A 15,121-nucleotide genomic window follows, 5' to 3' on the forward strand; every position below is an offset into this window, starting at 1 on the left:
AACATGATATAATCTTTATTCAGAAGCTATGGTTTGCGTTTAGGCTTCAACCAAATAATTTGAAGGAATGAGTATCCATCACTATTCACCAATATATCTTAGCTTTTCCTCATCAAATTGTGTTGCTTCCTCCTCACCAAGACCTGCATAGGGGAGAAGGAACCTCTTCTTTAAACAGGCATGCCTTGTTTTTATGATCTCCTCCTCCTTCTCTTTCACAGCCATGGAAGAATGGAACATGCTTGCCGCTGATTGCGTGGTCATATCATGCTGCTGCCAGTGCTTGCTGCTGCAAATTCTTGTCTTTCTCATGCTGAAGCTTCCCTGGAAGCTCATCAGGAAAACGAGGGAATATGCTAAGAAAAAGCTTCGTCAAAGGAAGGGAAACGATGATAAGAAGAAGATAGAATCGGCTTGTTATGAAGATGTTCTTGTGAGAATTCATGAACAGTCTTTTAGAATTCAAGGAGAGATGACAGTGAGAGATGGTGAAGGTTTCGGTTGTGGTGGTTGCATGGATGAAGTTGAAAAGATCATGGAGGAGCTATATCAAAAGGGAGAGTTTGGATTCGGGAGCTTCTGGGGTAGGGAAGAACCATGCGGATTTGCTGTTCCTACAAAAATTCACAATGATCCTAATCTTGTAAGATATCAAGTTATTGATTTATTGATTAAAACTAATGTCCACGCATAGATTAGGTTAATTAATTTGCATAACATTTTGTTAAAATGCTTCCTTTATTAAATGTAAACATTGTCATGTCACCATAAACATAATCCGTTACGCAATGCTAATTGAATCAATTTTTTATTCTCTATACGGAATCAATTAATGTGATAATGATAATATTATTAAGTTTTTCATGAAAATTTCCACATGGTAAAGTTTATAATAAGATATATAATATTTTATATGTAAATTCTAACAAAACATGGTGGGCAAGTGGCAATAGTCTCACTCGTGTTCTCAATGGGTTCCACTTTTTGTGGTAATAAATAGAGCGAATGTTTTCCTAAATTTAAGTTAAGAAAAAATCTAACGGCATTATGATCTTATCGTATATATCCAAAACCTCAACTTTTCTCTTCTCACAATTTAGAAATGTAGTTACTTTCTAGACAACAATTCCAACCAGACATGCATTAAATATAGGACCGATTTGTTCCCATTTGCAAAGGATTTGCAGACAAAAAAAATCCACTCATCACACCGTTATTTATTTTGCAACCGTTTCGCACGCGCTTTCCATCTACCTTTGAACCGTTCCAAATGCGAAACGTGATCCATCGTTGTGAAAGACGGAAGCTACCATTCTTCTTCTCTCCATCCGAAGAATTGAAGAAACAAGAGCGAAACATCATCGTTATCATCTTTCACCGTCAAAACAAAACAACGTACACGTACGATGTCAATTCAGGAAAGCGACCAAATCAAACAACTCAGCGACATATTCAAACGCTTCGACATGGACTCCGACGGCAGCCTCACGCACCTCGAGCTGGCAGCGCTCCTCCGGTCCCTCGGAATCAAACCCACCGGCGATGAGATATACGCGCTGCTCTCCAACATGGACGAAAACGGCAACGGATACATCGAGTTCGACGAGCTCCTGCACGCGATCATGCCCGACCTCAACGAGCAGGTTCTCATCAACCAGGAGCAGCTGCTCGAGGTCTTCCGCTCCTTCGACCGCGACGGCAACGGCTACATCACGGCGTCGGAGCTCGCCGGCTCCATGGCCAAGATGGGCCATCCCCTCTCCTACAACGAGCTCACCTCTATGATGGCCGAGGCCGACAGCAACGGCGACGGTGTCATTAGCTTCAACGAGTTCGCCACCCTCATGGCCAAATCTGCCGCCGATTTTCTCGGCCTCCATGTCGCCTAGAACCTCCTCCCTCTTTTGCTTCGTCTTCTCTTTTTTTCTGTAACTTCTTTAGGCTACGTTCGCTTTGGGTGTTGACTTCTCTGTATATATAAACACTTCTCCGGACGTGAATGCAGATTCTTCTTGTTGCTTTTTAATAAGAAAATATTACAAATTAGTCTGCAATATTTTTGCTTTTTATTTGTCACGAATTTTCTTGCACTTTCGAAATGCTACATCGAGGAATCTGGTGATTGAGTGATGAGAAAACGTAGAAGATGAGATTATTTCAATGAATTAGTGCCCAGTTTGTTTTTGTTGCACTTTCTTGCACTTTCTGGTGATTGTTTTTTTTGTTGGTGTCTTTTGTCCCAGTTTTTCAAGCTGATCTTTTTCTTTGATTTATTCTGCAGGGGATCCATACTCTCTAGTTGGTAATTCGATCGATCGAGTAAACTTGGTAACTTCTAACAGTGTACAACTGAGTTGACAAGGAGCTGATATAGATTCTCAATTAGAACAAGAATTAGTAAAATAAACAAATTTATAAGATTGCTTCACACAAAAATAATCTTCTCAGTAATAGGATAACTTTGTTTTCTACAACAGCAAGCAGCTCTGATCCAATCTTACAAAGAATTGGTCTGTCTCTATACAGTAACTAGTATGATACAAGTGGATAAATGAATTGTTTGCAGCAGCAAAATGGCCGAAACAGATATACAATTTTATTTTTCTTTCCAGCCTCAGTCACAAATACTGGTCCTTGCACCATGCAATCACCGTGGAAGTGGATCTAACTTGTAAGCAACACTCCTCTGGTTCAAAGGATCCAGCAAGCAATTCCATGACCACAGGCAAAAAAAAAACTACATATTTGTAGGAAGCTGTACACAAACTAACTAAATGCTTTCATGGTTAATTTGTCAAAATATCTTATCTACCGTTTAACATTTCTGTCTCTAACGTTGTGAGCCTTAGCAGCCAAACGTGCTGTTGAACCCACTGTTGTTGGCCGCAATGATCTCTGCCGCACCATATCACAAAACTCAGGATCCTTAATCTTCCCTTCATACCTTATCCATTGTACTAGTTCATGGTACATGGGAAAGAACCGCATCTGAATTGCTGCGTAAGAGAAGTATGGTATAAGGGTTGAGATAACCACAAAGAATGTCACAAGCCAATAGGAAGGGGATGGAGCAAGAGCTTCAATGAAGACTTTGTAAGCATCTTTACTAAAGTGTGGGGGTATTGCTCCATATACCATGAGAAAAATATACCAGAAAAGAATGGAACCCCAGATGAAAAAATGTTGGATCAAGGTGAAATAACTTATCGCTAGTGCCATTTGCAAGTTTACAACCCAAACTATACAGGTGTACATTGTTACTCCCAGTATATCCTTTCCGGCAGTTCTACCCTCTGCATCGAAGGCCTGGAGCTCCATCGCTTTTGTGCAGAAGAAGAAAATTATTAAGGCACTGATAAATCCATTAAGCATCCAGCTGAGTATTCTACGCCAGCTGAACAGAACATTCTGTACTCCTTCTTGATATAACAAAGGAAACTGCCATATTAACAACATATCATCATCAGAGAAGAAGCAAAGGAACCGAAATCAATCAAAAATCAATCCTATTTCTGAGGTAGGTATTGCATCATAAGTACTATGCAGATTTTTCATTTACTTATTTTATTTTTCTGTTCTATGTGCAATCTATTTGATGACAAAGCAACAGTGAATTTTCATTTCACGCTCATTAGCAAAGAGGAGTGGTATCATAGGCTAAAACAAACTGACCTTCAGGCAGTACCGAGCGGATACATCCTGGTCAAACACCCCAAGTGCAACCACAGGAAGTGATGAAAAGAAGACATTATACAGAGACAAAAACCAGTCATTGTAAGCTGGTTGTCCAGAGAATGATGCATACACCTCATACAAGAATAGAGTGAAACCAAATGTGATATTCTTGTAGAAAAAGTAGCATATCTGCAGATGAAAAAGTTACCAGACTGTCAGAGCCTCTATCTACCATGTTTAGGATTAAAAGCTGAAATACAAATATTGTAAATACCATAGACGAGATCCTTCTGTAACACCAATGTCCGTGAACCAGGAGTAACCGTTCCAAATACCGGAATTGTGCAATTGCAATATCACTAGACATAACTGCCTGGGGAATTGGGGGAATTAAACAAAAAGTATTGTTCAGAAAATCACATGAAGAAATCAATAAAGAAAACGAAAGAATATTTTGTGAAGCTTGGCATTACCTGCATTCCTTCAACACCACTTATACCAACCCCTATATCTGCTTCTTGAAGCATTCCCACATCGTTAGCTCCATCCCCAATGGCTAAGGTTGTTTTCCCAGTTCCAGATTTAACCAATCTAGTAACCTTAAAGAGAGGAACAAGACCAATCAATTCTGAAAGCTTAGCTAACCAAAAATTACCATCACGATTAGCATATTATAAACAAAGCACAGATTGAAAAATACCAGTGCCTTCTGCTTTGGGGATGAGCGACAACAAATAACAGATGCACAATGCATCGCTAGCTCCAGAAACATGTTCTTTATATTGTCTTCAAGTGCATAAACAAGTGATTTTCCATCAATAATCAGAGCAAATGCCTTCTGAGAGCTCCCTCTGTACGCAGTGAGTTGTGCCGCAGCTTCAGATATCTGAAAGAGGACACTTTGCCTTGATGCCTAAAAGAAGAATCAACAAACAAATTTTAAAATCTACGGCATAGTACTACAAGTTTTAAGGTGAAAAAAACAAATGGAAAGAAACATAGTGATAGAAAATTTACAATAGCATAGAGCTTAAGTGCAGCAATTAATATCATACAACTCAAAGTACACAAGCATGCATGGCAATTCTTATATCTTCTGAAATAGAAAAGAGAAATGGTATGCTAATGCAGTTACTGAAACTCTTAATAACACATTTCAATTGTTCTGTTAAAGAAAAGACAGTGAAACAATGAAACATAAGTTCAAATTGTCAGAAATATAAAAGGCAGGTCAAGCTGACATGTTAGCTACATGTGAGAGGTGTCATTGAAATATTGCAACGTTGAAGAAACCAACTTATTAGCATGTTGCTAAATATTTTACTAGAAATGTAAGCTACACAGTGATAGATAAAAACAAAACTATGGTATGAAATTTACTTCACCTTGGCAATGGCCATCTTGTCCTCATCTTTCTCTAGTGCTTGAATTTCTGGACTATCCAAATGAATTATAATCTGCTTCATCCCTTGTCTAAGCAAACTGCAAGCAAAACTACAATGGAATATTTATGTCAGATAAATATAAGAAATATTTATAAATATATATAAGATTATTTTAGAGAATCTTAAATTATCTCTAAGGATTTTTTCTTCTTATATATTTTGATTTGTTTCCTTATTTAATTAAGATCTTCATAATTATAGGAATAGGAATATTTTATCAGAATCAGATTTATTAGAATATGACTTATTGGAATATCATATCATGTATGTCTAGTCATGTTAATATACAATGGAGTCTGTTCTACAATCCGTATACACAGTTTTCAGCAACTCTTTCATCTATTTTGCTCTCTTTCAACAAATACCATAGTTAAAAGGGCATAATCAGAATATAATACCCAATGTTGATTGCAGTCTCCATTTTATCCCCAGTCAAAACCCAAATTTTAATTCCAGCTTGGGCAAGCTTGTCAATGCAATTAGGAACCTAGCAACAATACGAGAGGCATCAGTTGCTGCCCCAATGAGTAAACATTAAAAGGTAAAACAAGTACTTTTATTCTAGCTTACCCCATCTTGGAGCTTGTCCTCCACAGCAGTGGCACCAAGAAGGACCAGGTTCTTCTCAATCTTATCTGCTACTTCCTCAATCAGTCTCTCCTGATCAGCACTGACTAACTTCTTGGCCTTGGAGAATTTATTATCAAACTCCTTGTATTCTTCTGCACCAAGCTCACGATAGGCCAGTATAAGGGTTCTCAGACCTGCATCAGCATATTCATGCACGTGCTCCATGGTTTTCTCTTCAAATTCCCTCCCATTCTTGGCAAGTCTTTCAAACATGATGCTGAATGAAAACAATACTCAAGGTGGGTCAATAGGGTGAATCACAGGATAAATTTTGGAATTCATAACCATTTAAGGTTACATGCAAGTTTATCACAAACCTGTCTGCACCTTTGCAGAGAAGCAAAATTTTCCCTTCTTCATCTTCCACTATCACTGACATTCGCTTCCTTGAGCTATTGAATTCCAAAACATTGAGAAGCTTGTATTTCCTGCACAAAGAAACCGGTTAATGAAAATATGTATCATAAACGTGAGGAAAGAAATCCTGAAACATAGTAGATAGAAATAATAAATCAGTTGGCTACATAGCATTTTAGAAATATTAATATTGGGTGGGATGAATAAAGTGAAAACAACATCAAATAGAACGATTATGCAGAAAACTATGATGTAGACACAAATTAAATATTCTTTTTTTATTGTAGATATTTGAAAACAATACGAGTGTTAACTACAAAATCACCTACTCTATGAGTAGCTACAGTAAACTCGCCATGTGAAGATAACTATGCCAACTTCAGATAGGGAAAGGTGCTATTTAAAGCTCTTTTTGTTGAACAGTACTTACTGTTATCAGATGAAAAGTTACTATCAAATATCATGTGCACTCTTAAATAGTAACCAGACTAAATAAAGCTTTGCATATCGATATGCAAAGATAAAAGGTAGCTGTAGCAGTCAAATTGAAGAGTTATCACATAGACAAAACAATTGATAGCTTGAATGAAACAACTGACCTTTCAACTTTATTGCCAGAAACTGGATCCAACTCAAATGTCGATAAACTAGTCTGACCCCTTCTGTAGAATTCAAAACCAAGTTCTCTGGCTGCAATCAGAAATGCGGCTTCGTCTGGGGATTCAGCCTCATATGAAACATTCCCGGTGTCTTCATTCACTTCTGGTATGGCTGTATGACATACAGCCAACACGCGAAAAAACTTCTGGATGACATCGGCATGAGGCTCATTAACCCAATGTCCATCTTTTATTCTTTCGTCATCAAAGTTAAAACCTTTAATAAGCGCTTTTTTATCAAGCGAACCCCTAATGTTATGTGCTTCTGATTCAATATCATGCTCATGAATTGGTGGTGAACCTTTTCTTCTACCCATGGCCTTCTCAACCTCTGTAGCACCACAGCCATATGCTACCCCAGCAATAGAACATTTGATGAATTCCATTGAGTTGCAGGTGAGAGTTCCAGTCTTGTCAGAAAGTATTGTATCAACCTGCCCAAGTTCCTCATTCAAATTAGAAGTACGAGCTCGGGCTGGTTTGTCTGCTTCCTTGTAGTACATATGGATATCTTGATTGATGAAAACACTCTGAAGAACTTTGACCATTTCTATTGACACATACAAAGAGATAGGAATAAAGAATCCATACAACATTAAGGCGGTCAAACAATGAAAGAAAGCAGCAGCAGCTGGTCTTTTTGGGTCAAAGAAAACAGCAGAATCGTCTGGTCTTAAGTACCATCTTTTCATCAACCCATTTTGGAAGTCATCTTTAGTTGCAATGCAAAAGAAAATAGATCCAACAAATGCCATTAAAAACAAAATACAAAACAAGAAATAGATGACTTTGTCCATCTTCTTCTCAATTCTACTTCTTTTTGAAGGTGGGTCAGTAGAATTTTGAATAACCTTAGTGTCATGACCAGTGAAAATGACAGCTCCAAAAATGTAGTCTGTATTACGAAGTTTAGAGTCACGGAGAAGAAGTTGCTGAGGAGAGAGGGCATAATTCTTCTCTTCAAACTCCATGCTCCCAACAAATGAATACAAATTTGCATTGGGGTCTTCACATTTCACTGTAGCTTTAAATTTTTGGAAGTTAAGATCATTCTGTAAGGAAGATGTTACCTCTAACCCTTGTTTTAACTTCAAATTTGTCTCCCCATCTAAGTTCATGGTCTCAACATAGCAAACAGCATCCTCATAACTGGATGAAAGCAACAGCAGGTCAGCCGGGAAGAACTCATCCTTCTCTACCTTCACTATATTCCCCACCCTCAGATTCTTCCATGCAGTATATTCAAAAATACCACCAACTTTATGAACTTTAACTCTTCTATTGTTCACCTCTATATCCTGCACAAGTATTCCACAAGAAAAATTATTTACACTGCCGTCACAGCTTGCCACAAAAACATTTATCTTCCCTTTCCTTCTTGCTTTTCAACCATATGGGCATCAATATCAAATTAACAAACTTCTAGTCTGGTAACAATGTCAACTTTTACTGGGAGATATTATTTTGTCATATGCAAGACACTGTTGACTTTGATACTTTAGAGTTTGATATGATACAATAAAACACACTATGGGTTTTTTGAACTGACTTCCCCAAATAACACTTGCAGTTTAATTTAAAAATTTAGAGGATTCAAACCCTTTAGCAAAAACTGCATTTGGACAAAAAAACAATTTTGGTAACTGCATCTCATCCCTTCCAAATATTACGAAGAAACTAAACAGAATGGAAAAAGGTTATGAAGAATGACATTATAAGAAGAAACTCGACAACAGGATAAATAGGTAAGTAGAATATAGCACCTGTTTTTTCCTGCGCCAGTCTTCGATACCTTCTTTCACCATAGTAGCCCCAATAACAATAATCAGTGGAAAGATAGCACTGGCAGCAGTATATGGAGCAAGTTTTGTTAAGGCCAAGGAGCCAGTGACCAAAAAATAGAAGTTTGCCACCCTCCTAAACTGTTCAAACAAAGATTTGGGAAAGAAAGTTGCAAGAGTATATTTTGTAGATCTGACAGAGTTATCTGCAAAATTCTTAACACCATCCTCAAAGATATCTGGCTCATTGCAGAAAACCACCCTGGAATAACCTTTTCCTCCAATCTGTGAATCATCTCCCTTGAAAGATGCCTTGCAGCACGCGAATGAGTAGATCTTGCTTAAACGCAGCTTCCTCTTCCTGTCACCACTCATTCTTTATCCTTTATCCCACTGATTAAAAAAATTCAACACACCATCAAGAGACTGAAATGCCCTCCGTCAAGAAACAGCTTTTCTTCCTAGGACCAAGACTCTTGTGTCATTACCAAAACTAGGAACCAAAATGGCAACTTTCCCCAATTCCAAACCTCAAACCACGATCAACTCACTAAAACACTTACTAGGGAGCTCAAGTTGAAGTACAGAATAATCCTAAAAGCAGAGCATCTTCAAAAACTAACACCACTAACAACTGCACAAATACCCCGCAACCCAAAACTAGGTAATAACTCCTCAGCACAAGTACCCAGTAAAAATGAAATAACAAATAAAGGAAGGAACAGATACTGAACCGCAGAAAGGTTCCCACCAGAAGAAGCTCCAAATCCCAGTAATTTAATAATCAATGAACAAAAAAGAAACTAAGCAAAATAATAAAATAAAACTAATAATTGAGAGAGAGAGAAATTAATGGAAAAAAAAGGGACAGCCAGAGTAGCTTAGAGAGTAATGAAGAAAATGGTGGCTCAAGTTGAGACAAAACCAAGCGATAGACACAACCTACAGCAGAACTGGGCCTGCAATCTGTGACAACCAATGTGAAGTTTACAATGAAAACACAGAAAAGGAAACACCCCAGTGAGCCTAAAACACCAGAAATTATTGGGGAGGCACGGAGAAGTGGTAAGAAAAAGGAATAACAAAAAATCTGCAGATTTGAAGCTCTGTGAAAATATATCCGGAGAAGAAGAAGAAGAAGAAGAAACTTTGAACAGAGACTTCAATTATTAGATCTCGCATTTGGACTCCGAAAGAGACAAGCATTTCCCTTTCCGAGCGTGACCAATTCAAATTGGCTTAGATTTTTCCAGAAAGCTCAGTGCCATGTCAAAACCCTTTTTCTTTTTCGAGATAAAAATCCAACGCCAAGCACAAGCAGAATTTTTCTCTGGCTATATATCCATCTATCTATGTTTAGCGGGAAACCTATGAGTGAAGCTTGTGTTGTGATAATGGTGGCAACTAAGTGTCTCATTCACTCACCCAATTTTTCGTTGTATTATTTTTCCTGACAATTTAATAATGAAGAAAAGAAAAAAAAACATATTTTTGATAAGAATAATGTGGTGAGAAAATCGAAACCAATGAGAAAGGGTCATCTCCACGATAACATGCAACAAAAAGACAGAAAATAGAATGTGGGTTTTCGAAATTTTTAATTTTTAACTTCTTGTTAAAGTGATAATAATTTATCTACCTGAATGAAGGACCACCGGTATACCTTTTCAATTGCAGAGGCAAAAAGAGAATCTGCATGGCCAAATAACATTTATCATCACTGTGATGAGCTGAAAAAGAAAATGAAGCAACAAACATATCATGTGGTTACTTGAGCTTTTTACATGTGTGTGTCTGTTGAGTTGCATGAGATGCGCCGTTATGCTACATACTATGTTTGATTTAGATTTAGATTCCTTAAAAACATCTCTGTTTTCATTTCTTACATATGCGGTTACAAAATATGGAATCAAGAGTTCACTGGGTTAGAATTCCATAATTTAGTAATATCATTAAAACAAAACAAAATTTTAAAAAATTAGGAAAAACAAAAATTTGTATTATCCGTGGTCCATTTTTTTCTATGGTTGCATGCAGTGACAAACCAAGTAAGGAACCAGGAAGAGACCGACCAGGGGAAAGCATAAAAGGAATGTAAGAAGAACAGAATATGTATGTTTTTTTCATTTGTCAGGAAAAGCAAGGAATAATGAAATCTCAGAATTTTGGTACTTAACGAAGCAACGCAAATTAAGAACATTGCGATAACTTCTTTGAGCACTGATGCATATAAAAAAAATCTGGTTAATTTACAAAACAGGTTAATTTACTTTTGAATTTACTTAAAAGAGTTGCATTTTTCTAATTTTGTACAGTCAGATAGAAACTGAAAACTTCAAAAGATAAAATCGTCATGACGAAGTCGTATATACCGCTTCGCTTTAAAAAAGAAAAGTCGTATGAGATTTTAATACTTTTATTTTTTTTAATATGAAGTCGTTATATCTATAAAATTTTAATCTAATTTTTTTTCTATCCCGAATTGGTTAATTTTATTTAAAATAAAGTAATTATTTTAAATTTTTATTTATAATAAATTTATTTTTTCTTTTTTATTCAACTGTTATAATGTTAGAAATTAATTTAATTAATTGAATACAAGACGTAATAAATCAAGAAAAAGTTCTAAGAACTTAAAATTAAAATTAATTAAAATAAAATAACATAAGTAAAAATACATATAAATATTTATTTGAGTGAATAAGTTTTTCAAGGTGATGACAATGTTTTAACTAGGACAAGTTAAATTTGGAAACAACAAGTTCATGGATCTCACGATTATTAATGGAGGAATGCGGAATGTGTGGTGGATGAAGGTAGAATGTTACGATTTTGATGATTTTTATGGTGAAAGATGAAGTGTTTAAGGGTTCTTTAAGAGAGGTTGGGTCAACTCTTGGAGGAAGGTGGCTAGAGGAGGTCACTTGGGTTGCTCTAGCCTATGGTGACCTTTGAAGAGATTGTGTGCACAAAATGACAACATAACTTTACTATAATTTCCAAGGTCATTACATGATGGAGAGTGTAAGAACCTGTATTTTTAGAAGTGGTGGGGACATGGTGGGGACATGGTGGTTACCCACCTCTTACATTATTAGGAAGCAATTATTGGAGGTGCTTTGTTACGGGGAAGCTTTGCAAAAGGGGAGGGATTCATTTTGGCATGAGAGGGAGAGAGAGAGATCGCAGCCAGAGGGAGGAACCCTTTCTCCCGTTTCCAGCCGCCCAAAGAGCACCCATGGGAAGTTGTACCAACTTCAGAAGGACTAAGAGGAGGATTTGGGTTGGGCATCTGGTGCGAGTGGAGTCCTTGCAGCAAGATCAGGGAGAGGAAGAAGAATTGTTGAGGTTGCAAGGAGATCTTGATCTGCACATCTGGGAGGAGATAGATCCCAAAATTTACAAGGAAGTCTTCAAGAGGTAAGGGGAGTTTGATTTATTTCCTTGATTTTTGAGATATTTTGTGTTGCTGCAAATCTGGGTAAAATTTGGGAAGAAGGGGATGAAGATAGGGGTTTCTGGGTTTTTCTCTGGAATCTGCGCAATTCTGCAGAATTCTGCAGAATGCGCGTACGTCCAATTTTGGTGAGTCAAAATTGGACGTTCGTTCCATCAGTGCTCGACCAAATAGTGGTCGGCCAATTTCTGAACGTTCGGTAATTGTTTTGAGCATCCGCCCGAATCAGCCAACTTAGAACGTTCGTCCGTATAGTGCTCGACCAAGGTCAGCCAGTTTTGGAACGTTCGGTCATTTAAAGCTAGCGAGCATTAGCGTTCGTCCTTGGTTTGCAATAGTGATATTAGCGTTCGATCAGGGCTTATTTTAATACCGTTCGGTTGCAACCTAAATTGATAGTGTCCGGTTAAGTGTGAATTTAACACTGTTCGATTAAATCGTTCGGCCAGGATTCTAGACGATCGTCCAATACTTTAGGTGTTTGGCAAAGTGAACTAGGTGTTCGATCAAGAATCCAAACGTTTGTCAAAATGGTATCTAGATTAATAATGTTTATTTTGAGTGTTCGGTATTAGAGATGTTAAGCGTCCGTACTTAGTTTAGTATTCTTATTGTTCAGATTGTGAGCGTTCGTTAGCAATTGGTAATCCAGGATTCAACTTGAGCGTCCGTCCTTAAATTGGCATCCACAAGAAGTAATCTTGGGCGTTCGGTATTGAGTATTAGTGATTGCAGTCGTTCGTTCTTAAAAATAGAATTTTAGGTTTGAATCCTGAACGTTCGGTTTTTGGGTATAAGTGAACGTTCGTTTTTGGGTATACGTGAGCGTTCGGTTTTGGGTATAAGTGAGTGTTCGGTTTTGGGTATAAGTGAGCGTTCGGTTTTGGGTATAAGTGAGCGTTCAGTTTTTGGGTATAAGTGAGCGTTCGGTTTTTAAGTTGCTTATTCTTAAGTTTTGAATCTTGAACGATCGGCCTTGGGGTATTAGTGACTAATGAGCGTTCGGTCGTTAGTTTCTGCTGATCGGTTAAGTTTTGATTTTAGCACCGTTCGGTTAGCTGTTGATTTATGTCGTTCGGTCAGGCTTCTTTTAATGTCGTTCGGCAAAGTGACCTAGGGGTTCGACTAAGTATCAAAACGTTTGTCCTTATCGTGTCCGGATTAATGGTGTTTGAATTGAGTGTTCGGTATTGAGATATTAGTGAGTATACGCGTTCGTTCTTAACTTGGAATTCTTGGGTAACAATCTTGAGCGTTCGGCTTTGAGTTGATACTCTTAGGTTTGGATCTTGGACGTTCGACCTTGGTTTAATTGTGAATGTGAGCGTTCGTTCTCGATGATGTTAATCCTCAGGAAGTACTCGTCAGAGGTAACGTACGACTAGACTTGATCTCGAGCGTTCGTCCTTGGAGCTCGGTTAATAAGGTTTGGTGTTCATCGGCAGCGTTCGGCCGTTGATGATGATTGATCCCAGAACGTTCGTTCAGACAACATCAGAGTTGGAAATAGCGTTCGGCAATAATGTATGAATCCGTGGGAGTATTTTGAAACAATTATTGAGAATTGTTGGTTATTTCCTTGATCCAATACTGGTTTATTTATACATGTTATTGAGAATATGTATGAATTCGTGATTGAGCACGTTTATTTTGTTGGAGGTGGTACATACACTATGTTATTTACTCGTAACTTCGTCTGTCTTTTGAGCATTTTTGCTAGTCTCACGCGTGAGACTGAGATTCGAGTGTCACCTTCTTCTGCGCGAGGAGGTGAATGTCTCGCCCAATGACTTCGGCTCGTGTTGAGTATAGTGCATCGTTACGCGTAGTATCGATGTTTTTACTCGTTAGTCCTTGAGGAGTCGGGGAGATAGGTCTGAAGTCGCGATGGAAGACGGCTCGGGTCGCCTGTTATTGAGAGCAGGTTATGACGACGAATTACAAGTAAACGACATTAGTTTATGAAAGACTAGTCTGCATCGTCATGTGGGTCGAGTTATGATGGGAATTGTTATAGTTTATATGTAATGGGTTTATGATGTGATACTCCTGGTTATTCATCTTGCATGTTGTGGCTGTGGTTTCCAACCGTGATGATCGTACTGGTACAGGAGAGATGGTAGTGCAGATAAAGCTGGATTTGGAATAATTCTTCGAGAGAGATGGGAAGTAAAACTTGTTGGGTCTATAGGTAGTAGCGTGCGTTATTATTAGTAACGTTCGGTCTTGGTATTATTTATTTTCAGGTAGCAAGCGTTATTATGTAACAGTTGATCTTGATGTTAGTTGTTCTGGGGTAGCTAGCGTCTGATCTTAATTTGGTACCCTGTGGTTTAGTTTGATTACGTTCGGTCAGTACTGAGGTGTTCAGTAGAGTACTCTAGGCGTTTAACCCAGACTCAAGCGTTCTTTATTCTAGTGTTCTGTCTCGTAGCGATGGTTCTTAGAGAATGATCTTTATTGGTGATGTTGCTCTGAGGTTGCAATCATTTATGGGGAGTGACCGGCCTTGATATTCGTTGAGGTAGCGATCGATTAATAAATAGTGATTAGTCGTGATGATGCATGATTCAGGTAGTGATCATTCATAGGTAGTGCTCGGTTTGGATGACGCTTGTCTCAGACAAGGATTGTTAACGGTTAGTGGTCGTACGTAGGGAACATCCGGTCTCGATGAGGTTACCCTCAGATAGTGTTAAATCCAGTAAAGTGATCAATTAAGTGTTCGTCCGAATGGTACTTAATCTGTGGCGCGCGAGATTTGATCTTTGAGCGATCGTTTGAATAGTGTTCGAAATAATAGTAATTGTTCTAGTAGAGTGCGTTGTCTCAGCGTGAAGTCTAAGTGTTTGATCTTACTAAGCATTCAGTCTCTTGGTGTGCGACCTAATGGTATCCGGTCTAATAGCGTTTGGTGTCTAGTGTCGAGCCTAAGTGATCAATCTTAACGATCGTGCAATCAGTATTCGATCTGGCGTTCGGTTTCTAGCGTTCGGCCTAGTGTTTGATCTCAGTGTTCATTATGAGTGTGTTCGGTCATTATGGTTTTCTGAGTTTAGCGTTCGGCTCAATTGTACATGATCACCTAGCGTTCGTTCAAATGGGATTCAACCTAAT

The 15,121-nt window shown here is 38.1% G+C and overlaps 3 protein-coding genes across 3 annotated transcripts; 2 read left to right on the top strand and 1 right to left on the bottom strand.

The window, feature by feature from the left end:
* Positions 1-32: 32 nt before the first annotated feature.
* On the top strand, positions 33-2,443 carry LOC108344371 (uncharacterized). Its single transcript, XM_017582822.2, has 2 exons — positions 33-643; positions 2,282-2,443. Exons 1-2 carry the CDS (start codon positions 194-196, stop codon positions 2,297-2,299), a joined length of 468 nt encoding a protein of 155 aa, XP_017438311.1. The 5' UTR covers positions 33-193; the 3' UTR covers positions 2,300-2,443.
* LOC108344377 (probable calcium-binding protein CML16) lies at positions 1,407-2,054 on the top strand. Its single transcript, XM_017582828.2, has one exon. It carries the CDS (start codon positions 1,407-1,409, stop codon positions 1,887-1,889), a length of 483 nt encoding a protein of 160 aa, XP_017438317.1. The 3' UTR covers positions 1,890-2,054.
* Positions 2,428-9,960, bottom strand: LOC108344359 (putative phospholipid-transporting ATPase 9). Its single transcript, XM_017582813.2, has 11 exons — positions 8,530-9,960; positions 6,707-8,064; positions 6,068-6,178; positions 5,691-5,967; positions 5,519-5,607; positions 5,061-5,169; positions 4,376-4,588; positions 4,149-4,274; positions 3,950-4,048; positions 3,673-3,864; positions 2,428-3,438 (listed from the first exon to the last, which is right to left on the bottom strand). The coding sequence occupies exons 1-11, from the start codon at positions 8,920-8,922 to the stop codon at positions 2,809-2,811; spliced, it is 3,597 nt and encodes a 1,198-aa protein (XP_017438302.1). The 5' UTR covers positions 8,923-9,960; the 3' UTR covers positions 2,428-2,808.
* Positions 9,961-15,121: the final 5,161 nt, after the last annotated feature.

Source organism: Vigna angularis, chromosome 1, assembly GCF_016808095.1.
Source record: "Vigna angularis cultivar LongXiaoDou No.4 chromosome 1, ASM1680809v1, whole genome shotgun sequence".
In the NCBI taxonomy this organism is placed as follows: domain Eukaryota; kingdom Viridiplantae; phylum Streptophyta; class Magnoliopsida; order Fabales; family Fabaceae; genus Vigna; species Vigna angularis.

Excerpts from the sequence above, each read along its gene's own strand:
- LOC108344371 (XM_017582822.2), top strand. The coding sequence starts at position 194 with ATGATCTCCTCCTCCTTCTCTTTCACAGCCATGGAAGAATGGAACATG.
- LOC108344377 (XM_017582828.2), top strand. The coding sequence starts at position 1,407 with ATGTCAATTCAGGAAAGCGACCAAATCAAACAACTCAGCGACATATTC.
- LOC108344359 (XM_017582813.2), bottom strand. The coding sequence starts at position 8,922 with ATGAGTGGTGACAGGAAGAGGAAGCTGCGTTTAAGCAAGATCTACTCA. Across the intron at positions 6,179-6,706 it reads TCTGGCAATAAAGTTGAAAG|GAAATACAAGCTTCTCAATG; the intron begins GTCAGTTGTTTC and ends TTCTTTGTGCAG. Across the intron at positions 3,865-3,949 it reads ACAGAAGGATCTCGTCTATG|ATATGCTACTTTTTCTACAA; the intron begins GTATTTACAATA and ends TTTCATCTGCAG.